General features: G+C 37.9%; 1 protein-coding gene across 2 annotated transcripts; it reads right to left on the reverse strand.

Moving 5' to 3' along the window:
* Positions 1 to 417: 417 nt before the first annotated feature.
* On the reverse strand, positions 418 to 19059 carry LOC150086942 (sulfotransferase ssu-1-like). Of its 2 annotated transcripts, none has more exons than XM_090371701.1 (2): positions 18937 to 19059; positions 418 to 1416 (listed from the first exon to the last, which is right to left on the reverse strand). In XM_090371701.1, exon 2 carries the CDS (start codon positions 1395 to 1397, stop codon positions 441 to 443), a length of 957 nt encoding a protein of 318 aa, XP_090227827.1. In that variant the 5' UTR covers positions 1398 to 1416; positions 18937 to 19059; the 3' UTR covers positions 418 to 440. The 2 variants fall into 2 exon arrangements, with proteins under 2 accessions (XP_090227827.1, XP_090227828.1); XM_090371702.1 differs by lacking the exon at positions 18937 to 19059 and adding an exon at positions 10121 to 10224.
* Between the last annotated feature and the right edge of the window lie 1712 nt (positions 19060 to 20771).

The raw sequence follows: 20771 nt of genomic DNA on the forward strand, positions 1-20771 counted from the left end.
TTAGTATATGCAAAAATCTTGCAGTACTCATCAAGAAACCAATCCATGTATGCAGTTCCGGATTAAGGTATGGGCTAGCAGGGCCCTTGCTTAGGGCGCCATGTTTAAGGGGTGCCAAAAACAGAAGAACAATGAGGCTATTAATATTATTATTTTTATAAGATCAGCTCGTGCATTCTGCCCTGGGTGCTGAAATACCTTGGTCCGTCCCTGCATGTATGCAAAGTTAAAAATGTTAGACAGTGTATCTTCATTAATATGTTGGCTTCTAAAAAAATTAAAAGCTAGAGAATTACTTAACCATTCAAAAATTGAGAGTCAAGATGATTCAAATAGTACGTTGATAATAGTTTATTACTTTGTGGCTGCAAACTTTCTTTTTTTAAGGAATACATTTATGTTTTAAATTGTTGCAAAAAGTGCTGCGAAAACTTTCTTAACTATTCCATATATTTCTCCCATAACTTATACAGTTCTGTTCCGCCTAGCTTTTCCTTGCATCTTTCATCAAGTCGTTGGCTCTGTTCCTGAGAAAAGTGATTTTTCCAGTCCCCCACGATCCCTTTCCGGATGAAGTTCATTTTCTTTGACTCTGGTGTTACAGGTAGGGTTGTTACAGCTATTTTGACTGCCTCTGGAAGCTTTTCATTCTTAAGAATAACCTCTTTAGGAGAAGTCACCAGGTCCTTGTAAAACTGACCTGTGGTTGCTTTCATTTGCTTCAGATCGCTGTAATATAGAACTTTTTCTATGAGTTCAGGATCCTTCTCTAAAAGATCCGAATATTGCGGGCCCGCAAATTTAGCAAATTTCATGACTGCACCTCTGGAGTCTTCTTTCATCTCTTCGTAGGTAGTGAACAGTATATTTGGATCGCCTCTGTGTTCGTACCAGGAGAGTATGTGATCAAAAAAATCTCCGAAATCTGTCTCGCCATTGATAAAAAGTTCAAAATAATCGTCAAATTTTCCATCGCCGTAATCATAGAAAGGCAAAGATTTTGTATGATGGAAGAAAGACACGCAGCAATCTTTTGGATTTCTGGCAATGTAAATATATTTCGCTTCTGGATTGTAAGGTGTAAGATGGAATGGCAGGTGAATTTTGATCACTCCTGGTCTCGGCATTTTTTCAGCAGCTTCGGCTCCCGTCAACTCCAGAAAAGGAGATCCTCCAAAGAATTGATGCATTTCAGTGAACGGCGCACCTTTGTTAAAAATCAAAGCCATGATTTGTTGGGCCCAAGTTGTTCCGCATTTAGGAAAGGTGGAAATGAAGATGTCGTCGTCTCTTGGTTTATACTTCAATGCAGATCTATATGCATCGCTTTTAAACGTTCCTGGAAGGCGAAAGCCATCCACATCTTTGTAATTTGGTTTTTTGGTTACTTTGGCCATTACAAGAGCAGGAAGAAGCCTATAAGAGAGAGATCAGCAATTAGTAAGGTCAGTATATGCAAACTTCCTTCTTTAAAATAATTTATATTAAGGATGAAACAGACATTTTAGATTATTCGAAAAAGTTGGGATATGCATGAAACGAATAGTTGGATATTCAATTAGGTACTCACCAACATAAATTAAGTATAAGTTACCTGAACTTAATGCGCCCTTTAGGATTGCGTATAAATATGGCCATCGGACACCTAATTTGAGGCAAGAATAGTTGCTGTAGTTTCCTGCTCTGAACAACGTAGACACATCCAAATGTGGCCAGCCTGCGGCGATGGTATTCTTTGTATATGGAATATGTGGTACATTTATCACAAGGAGGAGGATAAACAGGCCTCCGAGTGGTCAAGCGCGAAGGTACAAAAGGTGCATGCATTTTGAGTGACCGTGGTTCAAGTTCGCGTGGTTATTAAATACGGTATAACATTCTTGTGAACTTCTCTGACCTTATATGGTTGACCCGGAATACAAACAGAAAATTTAATTAATTTATTTATTCCCTGCATCGAATCGTCACAGTGGATGAATCCTGGTGCCACCAACATAACTAGAAGTTAAAAAGATTGAGCCAGCCAGTAATGGAAGCATCCCAGTTCCTTCCCTTTCCACCAAAACAGGGCTTGCGATTTTAATATTAAGTTTTGATTGATCCGAACGAGCACTGAGTCTGGTTGCCGGTGCCAGCCAGCTTTGTCGATTACCCGATGCCTCTCCGAAGTCTGGGTTTTCTGTTGAATTTTAAATCCAGTTTCTTAATTAGTGTGGTTACATTGTATATCTGACTAAAGCATAAAGAGACTCGAAAGTAGTATTCACATTAGGTGTAAAAGAGTATTTTAAAAGCAATTCTGGTGGGTAATGTTCGCCTTTTACAAATAAATAAAATAAGTCCGAACCTTGCCTAGGACATCAAAAAACCTTTGGGTTAACTTGTGGTCGTCCCATGGTGCTGCAGCTCTCGCCAGTAGCACATAGCACAGTGGATACAGTCACCGTCCTCCCACGCCAGTGGAAAGGCCTGAATTCGAATCCCATCAGTGACACAAGGAATTTTTTATGGGCTTTTATTTTTTCACAGTGAAGCTGGGAAGATTAAAGCGTGGTATAGGATTGCTCCACGACAACGTGAAATCTCACACAGTCCTTGACATTAAAGTTCAGTTGTGGCTTGACTCTGATCCCAGTTTTCTGTTGTCGGGTTTGGATTCAGACTATCACTTGTTAAAATATAAAATACTGCTTGATTATTGTTAAGTTAAATTTTAAGTTGTCTATTTGGACTTGCTCTCTGATTGTGTCTTGGGTTTTGGAAGTGGTATTAGATTAATTACCTTGTTATGTGTTGTTATCTTGCATTAATCGTGTTGTTGGGGGTTTTGCTGATTGATTTGCTGTTTTAGTTGTAAGTTTTTCAAAGTTTTGTAATCTTATTGATTGGTAGTTTTTCGATTGCTTATTTATATGATTCTTGCCTTGTTATTTTTGGAGTTTTAAATATGATTTTAAGTTATCTGCCCTAATGGTTGATATTATGACTGGGTTTATTATGATTATTGGGTAAAATTGATTGTATGTATATATGCATAGCTGTTGATAATTAGTTTTTAATTACATGTTCCTTGTAGTCTTCTTACTTTTCTCTTTTATATTCTTCTGCTTATATTTCTAGAGGAAATCTGTATTCCTCTTCTCTTCTGCTTCTTTATCCTCTCTCCCCCTTTCCCTTCTTCCTTTCTAAATTATTTTGTGGTTCTCCTTGTGACAACCTCGGTACGTGTCTCTTGATAGTAGAACCTGGCAGCCTCCTCGTGGCTTGGGATGGGAGTCGGGGAGTCTTTGTTCTCCTGACTGCTAAATGCCAGGTGCCGGCTTACAACATACAACAAAATACACACATAAAGATACAAACATTTCATTAGATTTTTTTTTTTTTTTTAAATGCCAGCCTTGGCACTTTGCCGTCAGATGACTCGGCGGCGTATAGGGGAAACCCTGGTTACCACCTTTACATACAAGAATACTTTGAATACCCTGTACGACTTACAGCTGCAACGACTTACAGTTGCAACTTGCTTCTGGAATTGAGGTAATGAATACTGCAGATCATGCTCCTATTTATTCGGTGGTACATGGTCAGTCCCACATAGATGTTACAATTGCAACTCAGGCGATCAGGAATAAGATTAAGAATTGGAGAGTGATTGAGAATTATACAACAAGTGACCACAACAGTATCTCCTTCAGTATAGTGCCCAAAGATGAAATTATAGTAATATATGATACTAACAGAGATTTAACTAAAAGTGCAGATTGGATAAAGTTTGGAACTGTGTATTTAAATGCTGTTAATAGTGTAAACTGGGAAAGTTTGACAGCGGAACAGTTTGCTAGTGAATTGACTACAATAATTATAAAATCTTGCGATAAAAGTATGAAGAAAAAGTGTTTAGTAAACAAGCCAGTTTTCTGGTGAACTTCAGAACTTACAGAGTTAAGAAAATAAACTTTTGAATTAAGGAGAAAGTTTCAGCGTCAGAGAAGGTATGGAAATTTAGATCTGATATCTGTGTATAAAAAGTTGTATAAAGAAAAGAGGCGTCTGTATGTTAGAGCAGTCAATAGCACTAAGATTAACACGTGGAAGAAGTTTGTGGAGGAACAGGGTTCTCGAGATCCATGGAACCCCTTTTTTTAAAATTATAACTAACAAGCATAATTTAACAGATATAACTTGCACTATTGGTGCTGGTATTAGCCAGACGCTTACTTGGACTGAGTCTGTGAGTAAAATCTTGGATGATCTCTTTCCAGTTGGAATAGATCCATGTACAGAACATCAGATGTAGATGATATTGGAGAATGCCCAGTATTATTCAGAAGAGCTGGAGGAAAAAATTACCATGGCCATGGACCGTGCGAAGGAGGGTAAGTCGCCGGGTCATGACAAAGTGGAAGTTATTGTTATGAAAAAGTATTTTCAGTTAAAACCTGAACTGTATGTAGAATTGTATAATAAATGTATGGAGGAGGGTGCCTTCCCATCGTGCTGGAAAGAAGCTCAAATTAAATTGATTATTAAAAGTTTAGATCGAATGTTAAATGAAACTAGAGCGTATCGGCCAACTGTTCTGCTCCCAGTCTTAGGAAAGGTATATGAACGGTTATGTGAAAACCGATTAATGAATATATATATGAAATCAAACAGATATCCTCAGTAAATCAATATGCGTTTAAACAAGACTATTCAACTGAGGATGCGATATATAAGTGGAGCGGAGTAGTTGTCGATATGCTCCTATGCTTATCTTTGGTGGCACTCCGATTTCTAGGCAAAATGATATATCTCTTTTGGGGATTACCCTGACTTCTAATCTCTCTTGGCACAAGCACATTACAAATATTGCTTCCTCTGCATCTAAAAAATTTGGTTTTCTCTTTCGCTCTCGGCGTTACTTTTCTTCCAAACAGCTGCTCACTCTGTATAAATCGCAAATCCGCCCTGCTATGGAATATTGTTCCCACATCTGGGGTGGTGCCCCCAAAACCTCTCTGAGGCTTCTTGATTCCATTCAGAAGAGAGCAGTTAGGTTAATTAATGATTCATCTCTAACAGAGTCTCTCCACTCGCTTTCTCATAGACGTACTGTTTCTGCTGCATGCCTCTTCTACAGATACTTCCATGGACACTGTTCTTCTAAATTGGCTTCTATAATTCCCGCTCTCTCTCTTTCAAAACAGTCCGAACACGTGCCGCCACCAGCCAACATCCATTTACTGTCCAGCTTCAAACCCACAGAACCAACTTTTCATCTTCCTCATTTATTCATTCAACTGCCGTTTTCTGGAACACCCTTCCTTCATACGTATTTCCTGAAAATTACAATCTACAGAAGTTCAAGTCCAATGTCAACAAATATCTTCTTTCGTCTTCTCAACCTCCGAACCGAGCACGGTACTAAGTACTATAGGTTCTAATACCTCTCGTGTTTGGGGTTTACATTAAAAAAAAAAAAAATATATATATATATATAGTATATAAGAAATAAAAAAAAATAAACAAAAAAAAAATATATAAATAAAATAAAATCTCCCCCCCCTCCAAAATAAAAAATATATATACAGTTAAATTATATAGCATCAGTAGCATCAACTCCTCTTACTAAAGACCCTTCTACAATATTCTTGAAAAACAATGAAATATTCCTCAGAGGACAGCCAAACATACTCAGAGCCCCTACTGTCTTCCAACTGCAGATTTATCAGTACCCCCCCCCCCACTGGAATTCATCATATAACGGGCAATCATATAAAATAAGATCCCAAGTTTCACACCTACCGCAAACACAAAATGGATGATCCTCTAGGCCAAACTGGAACAGCTTACTTCTTAGAGACCCATGCCCAGTAATCAAGTACGAGGCCTCCATAGAAAGATAGACCCATTTATTTTATTTATTATTGCAATTAAAACCCACATTCGGAATAAATAGATAAGTTGTTCTCCCAGTCAGACTGCAGTCTCATCTAATTTGCCAAACTTCATTCAATTTCTGAGTAATAATTTTTTCTCCTGTTTAATTCCAACATTCAGGTCATTTGTAATGCCTATAAAAGATATCCGCTTTCCTTTAAGCAAAACATAACTGAAAGCGCTGTATAACACCACCAAATTCAACGAAAGAGCTCCTGCAATTACTTGCAGAGCATTTGACACTGTTTTACATACCTTCAATATTGTCAGTAACATGATTCTGAACATTAAAGAGAGAGTGTAGAGTGGAGTGTGTTTGGTGTCAAACGGCACCAGGGGTTCCCCCCATCTCTGTGTGCTATACATTGTGGGTGTGAAACAGAACACTGTCAATGCCAGAGGTTTAAAAGTGTAAGGATTTTGTACATGTGTAGTGTACCGTTGTTCCTCTGGTCATTTAGCCGCTGGGCCCCTAATGGGACCCAACGTTGTCCACACTCTGCCTAGTGGAGGCAGACCAGGTACACCAGTATTAGAGTTATTTACTCTGGCAGGTCCAATTTCCTGAGATTTCAGTGGCTAGGACCTTAAAAAAAAATAAATAATAATTATAAATAAAAAAAAATAAAAATAAAATAAATAAAAAAAAAATAAAAAAAAACCCATTATAGTTATGGGTCAGCCAAAAAGAAGTACTATTTATGCAAATAAATGTTATTAAGTTTTTGGGTGTAGGGCTCAAGCAATTTAACTATGGTTCAGACACTAGTAATTATAATTAAAAGAGAAAGAGAGGGCTGGGGGAGACTAAAGGCTGGGGGGAAAAGACAGAAATAAGGGGTCCATAGAGAAGATGACCCCCAAATCAGTGGGGCAGGCCCATACCCCACCAGAGGGAAGAGAGGGGCAGCGAGGAGCCCAGAATCCCCCTCCCGCCCGCCCGGGGAGTGCATAGTGTTAGGGTCGGGCGCCACCTGTGGTTTCCCACATCTGCGCCATATGTACACTGTGAAGGAATACAGGACACTGTAAATGCCAGAAAAAGTGTAGTGTGTTGAATGTGTAGTGTTGTGTTGGGTTCTGTTGTGTGTCCTGGCATTTGGCCGCAGGATCCCTGATGGGACCCCACGTTGCCCGCACACACCACTAGGAGGTAGCCAGCTGCCCATTATTCTCTGGCAGGTCTCCGTCAGGGTCGCCTGAGCTTCCTGAATGGAGACCAATTAAAAAAAAATGAAAATAAAAAATAATAAATAAAATAATAATGAAAAAAAAATAATATTAATAATAAAAATAATAAATAAAATAATAATAATAATAATAAATTAAAATGTATTAAATAATAAAAAATAAAAAAATAATCGCCTGGGGAGTGGGGTATCGATAAAGAAAGTACTGAACTTCATTTAATTATCAAGCTTACACTTCTGTTTTCTTTTCTGTAAATAAAAGTTCTTCGCCAAAAGACCTTTCCATTCTCTTTTCTGAAATAATAATAAAAAAGAGCAATATTTATGAAAACGTTAATTACCCTTCATCCCTCATAATCTCCTAAGTCTTAGTCGAACTGGTATTCCGTTCATAGACTGTTGCAACTGCTTCTCTTTTCAGCCATTCATCACATTTTCAACGATTTGATTGGAGTAATCGTGCAGGTCCTAGTGACGACCTGAACCGATATGTGTCATTGAGCATTAATGATCTCTGCTGTGATTCGTGTCATATTTGAACCACTGAATTATTATTTTTTTTAATTTGAACAAAAATAAATCTGTCTTTGTAGGTCTCGTATTTAGCTACTTACATAGGTAAGCGAAGTGTCACTTATGCGCCTAAAGCATGAAGAAAGCTTTCGTTCAGATAACAGAATAAATATTTGAATTACCTAGTAAAAGGGGGAAGGAAGCACGATGTTAGATGTTTTTAATTAATGAAAACATCTACAGAAACAAATTAATTTCTTATTGTTATTCTAAAAACTTCCATGATTTATTTATTACTAGTATAGCGAATAAAGGAAGAATTATAATTAACAAGCTTTTATAATTCTTTCGTTTTCAAAAGTTAAAAAAGAAAAAAAAATGTGATGAATACCAACATGTCCCTTTTTATTATCCGCTGTTATGTGCAGTGTATAAACAGATTTATTCATCATCGCTTGTTGTCATTAAATAAAATTCTAAACATTATAAAAATTCTAAACATCACACAATTAGTGACCACTGAATTATGACCACCCCATTCATAATGGACTATGCCGCATAGCTCACAGTATAAAAAGCCGAACAGCTTCGTACAATCATAGCAGTGGCAATTTGCATCTGATCGCTCAAATCAAAGTGATAAAATAGCAATTATGGGACGTAATAAAGATATCAAGGAGTTTCAAAAGGGCCTGATTGTGGGATCTAGTGCTTGCATGTCGGAAACGGCACGTCTTGTCCGTTTCTCACGGTCCGCTGTGGTTAAAATGCATAACGAATGGTGCCGAAGGTCAAACCACCTCCTGCCAACAGAACTGTAAAGTTTTACGCAAGGTGGACGTTCGTAGTAAGCGAAGGGCGCAGCGCATTGTACGGGCTCAACGGCAGACCACAGTGTATCAGTTGACATCGCAATGCAATATGGGGAATGTAAGGACAATGCACCAAAAGATGATGTGCCGCCCACTAAAAGTATGAGGTTCCACAACAGACGACCCAAGAGACACCCTCTCCACACTGCTGATCATCATCAACGAAAAATGCTCTAGTGTCAACAAGCTGGTTGGACACTGGATACCTGGTGCAACACGCCGATGGACGCTTTCATGTGTCGCACAAGCAACAGGAGTCCATGGAACCATCGTGCATGGTGCCAACTATCCAGGTAGGTGGCGATGGTTGCTTAATAGGGGACATGTTTTTCTGGCAAGGACTAGGACCCTTGCTGCGTATGGACCAACGTTTCACTGGTAAGGTGTATCAGCAGCTCTTAGGAGCACTCTGCCATGTTGCAATATTTAGTATTAGTAATGGCCATTTGGTGCAAGGAAGCCTAAGGCTTACTTGCACCCTTTCAATAAGCTCGATGTCTTTTTTTAGGTGCAGTCTCCACACTTGGCCTCCGTAGCCGAGTGGGCAGGAGCGGGAGTGCAGTAGCACACGCTCTTTGAGTAGACCGGGGTTCAAGCCCCTGACTGCTGAATACGGTCGATCTGCCAACCCGCACTGGACCAGCGTGGCAGATTATGGTCCATTTCCCTCAGCATGAATTGTTGAGGAGGCTTCCACCCTGCAGTGGGTTGATAATGGCTGCACTTTACTTTTTTTTACTCCACACTTGAACAGAGTATTCAAAGTGTGGTCTAATAATAGCCTTATATAATGGGATTATGACGTCCTTATCTCTACTAGCAATTGTTCGATAAATGATCGATAGGACACCATGGGTCTTCCTTGCAACCTGTTTACAATGCTCAGAGAATTTCATGTCTGACCGTATCGTAACACCCAAGTCCCTTTCTTCCACTACTGGCTTTATTTCAACTTCATCAAGTGTTTAACTTATTTTGGGGGTTGCTGTTTCTCCAAGCGTAAGACCTTACATCTCGTATTCTATGCTGTTTCATGCTAACTTTCTACATCATTCACTACTGGCTTTATTTCAACTTCATCAAGTGTTTAATTTATTTTGGGGGTTGCTGTTTCTCCAAGCGTAAGACCTTGCATCTCGTATTCTATGCTGTTTCATGCTAACTTTCTACATCATTCACTAATTTGTATATCCAGATTGCGTACGATTTGCATATCCATAAACTACCCAGTTTAAATGGCTTGTGTATTTGCGAAACATATCTTTCTTTTCCAATGTCCATTGTGAATTCTTTCCCCTTTCCTGCCCATTTTAATCGTTCAAACCTACCCGTTCTGCGGTAAGTAAGTTTACGAAATGTACGTATTCATCTCTATATGATCATAACATTAAAAGAGAAATGTTACATAAAATTTGCAACATGCCTCTAAATGGTTAATAGAGGACAAGAGTTTTAACAAAAAGATGAAAAGGAACAGGAAATGACGCTTTGTTATAAATACATTTTTGCATTACTTAAATAATATGAATATTTGATTATAATTCATCCTAATGATCTTACTTTTTGCTGTAACAAGGATAACAAATGCATTAAAAATGACCTTCTATAAAAGTTACGACTTGCCTGTTGGAATCAGCAGTGATTGCCTTGCTCTGTCTTTATGTTCTTGGAAATGAAAAACCAAGAATTGCTGCAACCCCCTTTTGGATAACCGTTGCTGTACGTTTTGAATGCAATTTATATTTTTATCTTTATAAGATGAAGAAAGACTCCATACTATTACTCAAACTGCTAACCGAGAGAAAACAGGAATTATATATGTGATTCCAACTGTGAGTTGCAGTTTTTTACTTCGCTGTCATATCCGGAAACTTCAAAAATAATGGCGTGATGTGATACATGTGTTGTTTTTGACGTTTCAAAAGTTAGAAGTTCTTCCTTTTAAGTTATCAAGCGGACGGTTAAGCGGTTCCATCCCCCCCTCACTTTTACGAAATATTTTTTTGTGATTTGTTCCTGAATAGCGGGCACAAGGTCACTAGAAACTTCTGAATCGGATAGAAGAGAAGGCTTGCGTAGGTATGCAGATGTTCAGATTATAATTTAGAAAATTATATTGCTGCCAAATTTTAACTTTCGAAAAGCTGCAGATAAGATATTTGTAAGCAGGAGAAAAACAGGAGACCTTGACCAAAGAAATTAAATTTCAATGACAAAATACGCACGTTATATTACGAGGTAAAATACAGTGCGCTTTTAAATATTAGCTCATCTAACTTTTTTTGTGGGTGGATATTTGTTTGGATTGTCTGCTGGACATCAACTGTTCATGATTGCTTCAAGAAAGATACTGTTGCGGGCTTTGTACATCTTCAGAAATGCTGAGTCAGAGTTTTGTTTATAACACCTTCAGAATGAGGTGCTAATGATTTCCAAAACTGAGCATTTCTTTTATTAGCGATATTGTTTCTTTTTGAATTGAGGAGAGTGTCATCCCTGGGAAGTAACGCATGCTGTCAAATGTAAAATCTTACAAATAAAAATATGTTTTGCTAGAAGTAATGTTAAAGTTTAAAGAACGCTAGATTTAGTAATGGATAGTTTAAGGAAGAACAATAGGACGTGAAACGGGATTATACAAAGCGCCTCCTTTGATCTATGACACCGTTAGAACCAAAACGGGAAATGAGTGGACGTCCAGTGTTCGAGTCAAAATAAAACGGCGTCAGGCTGACTGATACGTGGGTGTTCCGATAGATTTAGAGAGAAAGGTGTGAAACGAGTGTTTTTGGAGGTTGTCGGTGGACATGAAAGGGTCATGCTGCCTGTGAGAAAAAAATAAAGTTCGAGAAAGGGGTTGGTTTGCGCGCTAGGGAGACAGCTTGGGAGAATTGTGTTAGCAAATAGGAAGGAACGGAAATTTAAACAGAAAAAGATCGGTTGGAGTCCTTGGGGAGGCGTGCCAAACTTGAAGGGAAGTGTGAAGTTCGGGGAGAGAAAAATTGAGAGAGAAGTGCATTCGGTGTCTGACTTCTGTGTGGTGTGGTCTAAGGGATGAAGGTCGTGAGTTGCGGGCTGAAATAGAGTTAGACGAGGTTGGTAATGTAGGTCCCTTGTAAAGAGAATGAGCCAGGTATGTACACCTGTGAATATATCGCCTACACAAAAAGGCGTGTCATGTCAAGAGTGCCCAAGCCTGTCAGCCTCGAAAGAAAACCGGAGTGCCCCCAGCAGTGAACGCATGTCTGTCAACCTCGAAGGAAAACCGGAGAGCCCAGAACTGGGGTAAGCTTGTCAGCCACGTAGGAAGCCTGAACTCAAGGAAATTGGAAGTAGCGGAGATGTCGGAATGTAAGTCTGTTCCCTGTTTCTTTATTGAATCCTGAACTCAAGGACTCATAACCTAGCTCTGTAAGCAGTTGAGTGATAGATAGTTCTTGTAAAAGAAAGGAATATTCCTGTTGTTAATTGATTATGAATGTAAGGGTGGTTCAGGAGTAGTAAAATCAAAGTAATAATATAAAGGAATTAGCAAAGAAATTATATTTATAAGAGTAGTACTGTAAGGACAGGTTAACAGGCTAATTTAATAACCGATGTCATTAAATTAGGCCAAGTGCCAAACAAGGTAACATATCAGATGAGGTGCAAAGAGAGAGAGAGAGAGAGAGAGAGAGAGAGAGAGAGAGAGAGAGAGAGAGAGAGAGAGAGAGAGAGAGAGAAGTTTTATTAATAGAAAAACCCCATGAGTAAAGAGGGATGACTAAGGTCATAACTAGGGTGTCTGAGATATTAATTAATTAAGGCAGAATGGGTGACTTATAAGGAATGTTATTGAGATTAGAGGATACCACATGTAATACGTTTTATGTGTAAGAGGCTAGAACAAATATTCTAAAGGAGTAATAAGAGCTGAAGTAAACATTATTGATGTAAGAAAAACAAATTGGTAAAGTAAGAGAATGATTGAGTAATCATTGTGGAGTCAATTTTATGTACGATACAAACTGATGTTAATAATTCGTATATCGAGAATAATTGAGGAGAGAGAGAGTGTAGTGTATTGTAGTATGGTTTACATATGTATATGGGAATTGCGATGTTTGTATGTAATTATTTGTTTCTTTTATGTAAATGTTGTATGCTCATTAAAAGAGTGTTGTAAACAAAAAAAAAAAAACTTTAATGTTCTGCTAACAACCGCTTTATACACCCTAGAAATTGGAATTTTCTGAAAATTGTAGTCAGATTTGCGTATGTGGGGGTGATAAACACGTCAATAGGGTGTTCAGCGAATTTCAAATTTTTAAGTAAATAATAATAAGAAAATAATATAAACTTTCATCCATTCTCCTCCCCCCCCCACACACAATGCGTTATAGCAGAAATGAAAACGGGCAGAATAAAACTTCCTTTTATTTTATTTATTTTTTTTAATGCTAATTCAAGTTACGTGAAAACTCTTCTCGGGTATTTATCGCGACCGTATTCTTTAAAGAAATTTAAGAAAAAAATTCACTGAATTTTTAAAAAATTCCGATTTCGATTATTTTATTTTTTGGGAAAAGAATGAAGCAGTATTTTTGCAAAAATACGAAAGAAACTCTATGGTACTAACTGTGGAGTGCGCGGGTGACACCGAGAAGGGGATCAGGTCGAGTCAAAAAGACGGATTCTTTCATCGTAAAGACGGAGAATTGGCAGCTATGCAAATTATATCAAAAAAAGGAGGAAACTTTCCTTCTAGAAAAGCAAAAATTGTTTTTTCTGTCTGTGAGAAGGGGATGAGCCTATCCTTTTATTAAAGTCCAGATTTAGCGGGACTAGCAACTTGGTTTTGCACAGCAATGATCTCACTTATGATTCATGAAAATATCCCATTTCTTTCAAGCTCAATTATATTGAGAATTCTCAATGTAACTGAGAATTCAATCGAAATGTAATTGACTCACTGCCTTTTCAGACTTACCGTATTTGAGTCTGATGACTGTCTATCCAAAACAAAAAGGAAAAGGTCAGGTTAATTATTATTCCCTCCCAACTCTCTCTCTCCCCATTTCCTGTCACATAATGTTCATTTCTGCTGCATGCCTTTTTTCCTACGGATATTTTCATGGGCTCTATTCTTCTTTATGATCATCTGTAGCTATATTAAAGCGTTCCGTGGTTAGCTCGGGAGTGTGTAGCTTTCAGTTGACCGTGGTTCGTACTCACGTGATTGCTAAATACTGTTAATAATTGTATTCTTTGTAAAAATTAAAATTCTTAGTTGTATATATGAGCAAAGATTTCGAATATGTGGGTTCAGAGTTTGATAATTAGTCATCCAGAGAAGACTTCATTGAAGTGTAAAAGGCCGTGAGGGGAGGAAATAAAATGAATGAAGGCGGAATTTTCACTCTTATAAGTGATTCCAAAAATAGCGGCCACAACAAATGATACAACATGATTAAAGAGGCCTGTGCGCTCTGGATTCATTGATATAAATGATACAACGCAACCATATTATTTCTGTGGCGGTCGTAATCTGACTGGCCTCTGATTTTTTACTGCACAAAGTAGTTAGTAAGAGATGAATTAACTTCTTCAGTGAGTCAATAAATAGATATATTTTCAGCTCTGTCTAGTCCAACTCATTAATTATTATTTTCCTGGTCTCTCATCTTAAACTTCGTCCTGCAAATATTACTTCATATTCTTCGAATTATAGATACGGGTCGAAATAGAAAATTTTATGAAATGGAATGTGCATGACTTTACCTATGCATGTGACGAACTGGAACGGCATTCCAATGCGATCCGGTCTACTCAGGGCTCCGATTATAGACCAAGGAAGATTTTTGTGTCTTATCTAGTAACTATATTCTTCACTGCAGTGAAGAATATAGTTACTAGATAGAACGTATAGAACAGGGAATTTTTTATTATAATATTAACCAATCGGATTAATGCCATCAGCGATAGAACATTACCTCTGTCGTTAAATATATGCAGTAATTAAATAATGTTAAAATGTAGAGGCCGTCCTGTAGTTTGAAATTGATGCAATCCATGAACCAACCGGACCCTAGGCAACAATGGTTAAACATAATTATAAATTCAATAAAAATATACATAATACGCCGTCCATGGGAAAAGATAATTTGCAAGGGACTTTGTTGAGGGCTAAACCCCTACAAAATACCAGTCCCATGGCTGGCTGAGCTATCAGTTTCTGTTGTCATCTGCCTGTATAACTAGGACCAAATGAAGTCCATAATGACCCGTAGGATAGGTAATAAATTAAAATAAAAGCAATTTTTATTTTTTTTAATAGAAATAGCTTAACTGTAATTTTGCAGAATACAGGCTGGGTGACATTTAGCCCGACCGATAGCTGAAACAATATAGTAAATAAGCATAGCTGAGAACAAAATGATCTGCTAAACATAATAAGCTAAAATAACTAACGAGAGGAGAACGGAGGGAAGACTAATTAAAGTAATAGTACCTCAATCCCCCTCGAATTACTCTAATAGTTCATGAGGTACGAAAAAAGGAATAAGATAGTTAAAAGTAAACAGCGAAGGAAAAACGATAATACATCGGATATTACCGGGAGCGTAACTTCCCGATCCTATATATATATATATAATATGTATACTGGGGGGCTTCACCCCCCCCTGCTCCCTTTGCTCGCCAACATCCGCGCACACTTTTCTACGTAAAATGTAGAGGTATGACGGAGTAAGTCAAATCTTTTCTACGTAAAAGATACACCTGTTGAAACGCGCTGATGTTCTTTCTCCCATTTTTACTACCATCATTCAGCTATCTCCCTCACTCATACTTTTTTTTTTTTATTTTTATATTTTTTTTTTCCTGTCAGGAAGCTCAGGCGACTCCTGATGGAGAGCAGCCAGAGTACTGTGGACAGCCTGGCTCACCTCCCAGTGTTGTTGGTGGGCAACATTGAGTCGCACTAGGCCCTGCGGCCAAGAAGCCAGCACAAACAAGAGAAGCCAACACTAAACTGCACATGTAACACACTTTTCTGGCTTTTACAGAGGTTCTGTATTCATCACAAGAGTACTGATGGTGTGGGAAACCACAGGTGGCACCTTACCCAGACACTATGATCGATATCTAATCAGGAAATGACCTATGTAATTATTTACCTGTGCATTTGTAGTGACGTAATTGCCACGCCCACCTGTACCACGTGACCGAATCCCTCTTCTCCAATTGGCTACCCCACCACGCGGCATTCCCAAGGTGGAATAAATATCACTATGTAATTATTTACCTGCTTTTACATAGGTCACTTAGGAAAAGGCCTTCTGCCTCGGTTTCCATAATGCATGGGGAATATTGTTGCATCCGAAAGAGCAGGACTAAAATATTTTTATAAACTATACAAATATTTATAAAATACTGAACTATTTACGAATATACAATCCATATTGGGTCCCTTTATCAGCTGACGTTACAATGGAACATCAAATGACGCCGTGCGTGGTCATGTATTACAGAATGAAGAACGTGCACGAGTTGGTGAACATTATGGAGGCAATTGTCTTTCAATGGAAGACAACAATGTAATTATTTACCTGCGAATTTGTAGTGACATAATTGCCCCGCCCTCTTCTCCCATTGACTCGAATAAATATCACAGAGGAAAACTTTTTTTAATGTATAGAGATATATAAATTGAGTGTGTTCTATGGAGTGCTGAGTGAAAAACCATGCTATCCTCGTCTGAGACGAACTAAATCAGCCACGTTATGAAGAATGCCTATAAAAATTCCCAATTCATCGAAAGGATTCGAACTCGTGTCTTTTCTATCGAGTATTGGGAGGGAGAACGGCGATTCTATCAACTGCGCTACCGCGAAGGACATACTTTAAAGTGCAGCTGCCATAACTATAATCATAATTAACTGGAAGATATTAATTCTTCCTCACAATAATCATACAATCTAATTAACAAGTTAATTCTAATTATCCAACCCTGGGCCTCGGGAAATTCAAATTATATTCCGCATTCTTTTATGTTGTATGTTTGTTATTAAGTTTAAACCAACAGAAGATGTGGTCTGTAGGGCTTAGGAACTACACTCTGCGGGGAAATTTTATTGAAGTGCTGCTCTGAGGAGGGCGAGATTAGTAAAATAAATGAAGGATATTCTGTGGTGAATGAAGCAAGAACCGGAGGACAGAACTATAAAATCTTAAGGAAAGAACAGTGGACTGGACTTTGCGACGGTCAACTTTTTTACGTTGAAATAAGTTGTCAGCGATGGTGGCCGGGGAGGAGAGTTTGGAAAATTTAAGAAGGAATTGGACACGCTTTGACTACAAAAAAAAAATAAATACTGGTTACGAGGTGTACGTTACATTCAAAACAGCATAAGAGTGCCGTGACTGCAAGGTACTGTAAGATCTCGGTAAATACAATATTATAAGGTAATTAAAATAAAAAGCAGTAAATGCTCTTTATTTTAATTATATTAAGACTGTCCGGGGTGAATCTGAATACCTTCTAAGCGTTGGGCTGCAAGAAAATTTGGCCACCACTACAAAAAAAGGTATAAGTTAGAGCTCATAGCTTTTGTTACCGATAATGGCAACTTCAGATTGTGCATTCCCCTCCATTTAGGTACTATTTGGAAAGGTTTCGGTTTAAATCTCGTCGTTGACGCGTGAAACAACCTATTGAACCTTTTCAAGTAACCCTCCAGCGTAGAGAAATGGATGCGTGACTTCCCTGCCGTTAGACGAGATGTTGGCTCGATTTTTACGCAATGATGCCAGAAATTTCAAAGAGGAACTTTAATCAGTAGTTGAGTTATTCTGTCTCAGGTAGAACACGAGCAGCCGTAACGAAACTAAATTTCTTCCATACGTTATAGAACAGCAGCGGTCGTACTGAGTTATCCGCGAGGGCTGCAACCAACCAACCATACAATGTACGCAATTAGATATGATATACCTACTGATTCCTTGGTTACCTAGGAGAAAATTCAAAAATTCAACTTTAATAGTAATGGTCATTATAAAGGATGTTTCAAAATTATGATATGCAAAAAATTCTGGGATGTATTCTAGAGTCAAAATAATATTAGGTCCGCCGTAGCCGAGTGGTCATCGCGAGGGCGCACAAGAGTACACGCCCTTTGAGTAGCCGTGGTTCAAGCCCGCGTGACTGCTAAATACAGTGCTGCTGTTTCTTGTATTCTCTCCCTGTCTTGTGAAGTCCTCTGCTCGTGTGGTCGTCCCGGACTATAATAATAAGAGTATATTTTATTTATTTACAGTACATAACCAGGTGTACGATTCAGAACTATTTGCAGTGCTTTGAATTAGTGATGGGCATAATCGAATGATTAGTAATCAAGAGATTTCAATAATTGAAAAAAAAATAAATAATAATAATAATCTAATGATTTTCCATAATGGAATGAATCATATGAGTATAACTGATATAATCGAATGATTTACTAAAATCGATTTTGACCTCTCGATTATGCTCATGATATTTAAAAAAGGCTATGGATTTATTATTAAACACTCATAGCCATTTTTAATTAATAAAAAAAAAATAAAGAGTTCCGTAACCGTTCAGAATCGGACACATGTTCATATGATTTTTTATTTATTTATTTTTTTTTTCTGCCTTTATTTTGGACTTCAGAATCTCAGTTTTTGAATATACCTAGTGGCCTAACTATGGTGAGGCACGTGTCCTGGCACAAAATTTGGAGGGCGCCATTTTTATGGTTAAAAATTAGCATTTTCCAAGGGTCGCCATTTTTTTTTATTTGCCCTGGGCGCCATCAACCCTAGTTACGCCACTGCACATACCAGTACCTTTGAAGCACCTTGTATACAATATATCTAACCGAGAAACTTTGCCCAATTCCCGTTAATCTTTCAAAACCTTCACGTTTCATGCGCCACATGAAACGAATGATTACCGCACCCTGATGATCATAATCCAACTGGGAACATTGATATAAAGAAAGTCATCTTCCGGGTTTGTATGCGAGACAAACAAGTTTCATAAGGATCCCGGATGATACGTATTTTTACGTATCATCCGGGATCCTTATCAAACTAGATATAGCACTACTCTAGCGTCTTATTTTAATGACATTAAAAAGAAAAAAAAGTAGATAATTTCTTAATAAGAAAACTACATAATATTATTTTCCCTTCTAACTTTCCTATTTTTAGAGAACGTTAACTATTTTCACTGATCACGGCAATTATATAATTTTTTGCACTTTTCAAGTTTGATATATGCAGACAGTATCAATAATCTTTCAAAGTAGAAATACTACTACTGAAGAATTCACCACGTGCAAGATCGGCCATAATTGCTATTTTGAACAAACAGTTACGTTCGTTGCATCATTCAGTTTTTTCGCGAAAGAGTGGAGAAAGTAAAGTAAACTTACTGAGCTGGATGTGTCCTTATAAACTACTCTTCTAAACAGTTGCCAAAGGCTGAATGAGGAAGTTAAGCCTATTATGCAGTGAGGGGCGAAGTGGACAGCTTCCCTCCCGTAATTATCACTTCCTCGAACTACTTTCAGTCGCGGATGATCATGCGCATAAAGCGAATGAACTATGATCTAACGCTAGACAGTGCTGCTGATCTGATAAAATCTGAATTTGGTCAAAGAAAGAAATATCAAGGGGTATTTGCTGCACTTGGAAATGCATGATAACGTGACAATGCTTTGATAAGTTCCGATGTGATAAGTATCTGCTTATGCTGTCAGCAGTTTGATTTCTCTACAATGCTTTTCAATGTCTCGTGGTACAAAGCAATATAAGGAAAATAAGAGAGCAGATGGAGTAGCAAACGTTACGCAAGTACAGCGGACCCAGTCAATGCAGGAACTCGCACAATTCAAGTTAACTTCTCATTCATTTATAATATTTATTATCAACCTCTGGTTCCACCTTCTGCCACTCTTATGCATCGACATCATTTTTTTTCATAAAAAATTGTACTCTTTTATTATTATTGAATAAAATATGCAAAAACAGCTGTATTTTTATTATTATTATTACAAAGTTGGCAACCACTGGTGGATTTTTCTAGTGTGGTTATGCAAACCAGCAGCGTTGAAAATGCACAACGCAAGATGGAGTTAGAGCCATCGTTAGGAGGCATTATTCTCTCTTTCATTGTTTTTGTTCGTACAGGCTCCGCATTGCTTGTTGGACTGTTGTAGAAGGTTGAGGTAGCTGTTCCAGGTGACGCTAAATTAAGATGGTATTTGCAAAAGAACCGGAATCGCCGGTTCGACAGATGGAACAAACCCCTGTGTTACTACACTACTTCGAAACTTAACTGTTGGAACTCTTTTTTTCATCTTTCAGGAAGGAGCGAAAGATGGAAGAAATGTCATAACAGTCAAGCTTCGAAGTGGTCTGTATTTATTTTATATAAATAAAATGTGGTTTTTCTGCTCTCATCTACGTGAATCAACTTCATCCATCTCTATTTAACAGTTTAGTATTTTTTCTATTTTTGCAATTTAACTTTTAAGTATTTTTCCCCGAGTTCCAAATTTTTATTTTCATTATGAATTTAAATTTTGATCATCTTAATTTTAATTGTACTTTTAATTGTAGTGAATGAGGCGAAGATTTCAATTGTAGTGGCTGTTGCGTTTATTTTGATTTAGTTCTGTTTTCATTCATTTATTGTTTAAAATAGCGGTGTAGTTGTGATTTAATCTAATCTTATATTTATGTACGTACCATACGCGAGGACAGATATACTGGACGCAGTTGCTCCAGGTCCCCAAGGTGTCAGCATAGGTCGCCGTAGCTGAGTGGTCAAGCGCGCGGGTGCATAAGTACAAGTGCCTTGAGTGACCCGAGTTCAAGCCCGTGACTGCTGAATACGGTGCTGTTTCTTGTATTCTCTCTACCTTAAACTCCTTTTGTATTCTCTCTACAGCTCGCCTTTTTAAAAATTTGGATGTGAATTTGGGTCTGGAGAATCCTGATTAACTGAACACAGTTTTTGTAGCCTTATAAAAAGGAATTTTTATTTTTATTTTATTAATAACAAGATACACAACAGGTAACCATTAACAGTGTATCAGTGAATCAAACTGATCATGTGATAACCAATGCTGGTTATCACATGATCACTTTTCGCACCTGGCAGACTTACTGTAGTCCTCGCATGTAGCACAGTGGTTATAATCATAGTTCTCCCCATACTGAGTGTAAAAAGCCCTGCTTCGATTCGAATCCTGTCAGTGAGGCG

The sequence above is a fragment of the Mastigoproctus giganteus genome, chromosome 4, assembly GCF_048544385.1.
Source record: "Mastigoproctus giganteus isolate SK-2022 chromosome 4, ASM4854438v1, whole genome shotgun sequence".
NCBI lineage: Eukaryota > Metazoa > Arthropoda > Arachnida > Uropygi > Thelyphonidae > Mastigoproctus > Mastigoproctus giganteus.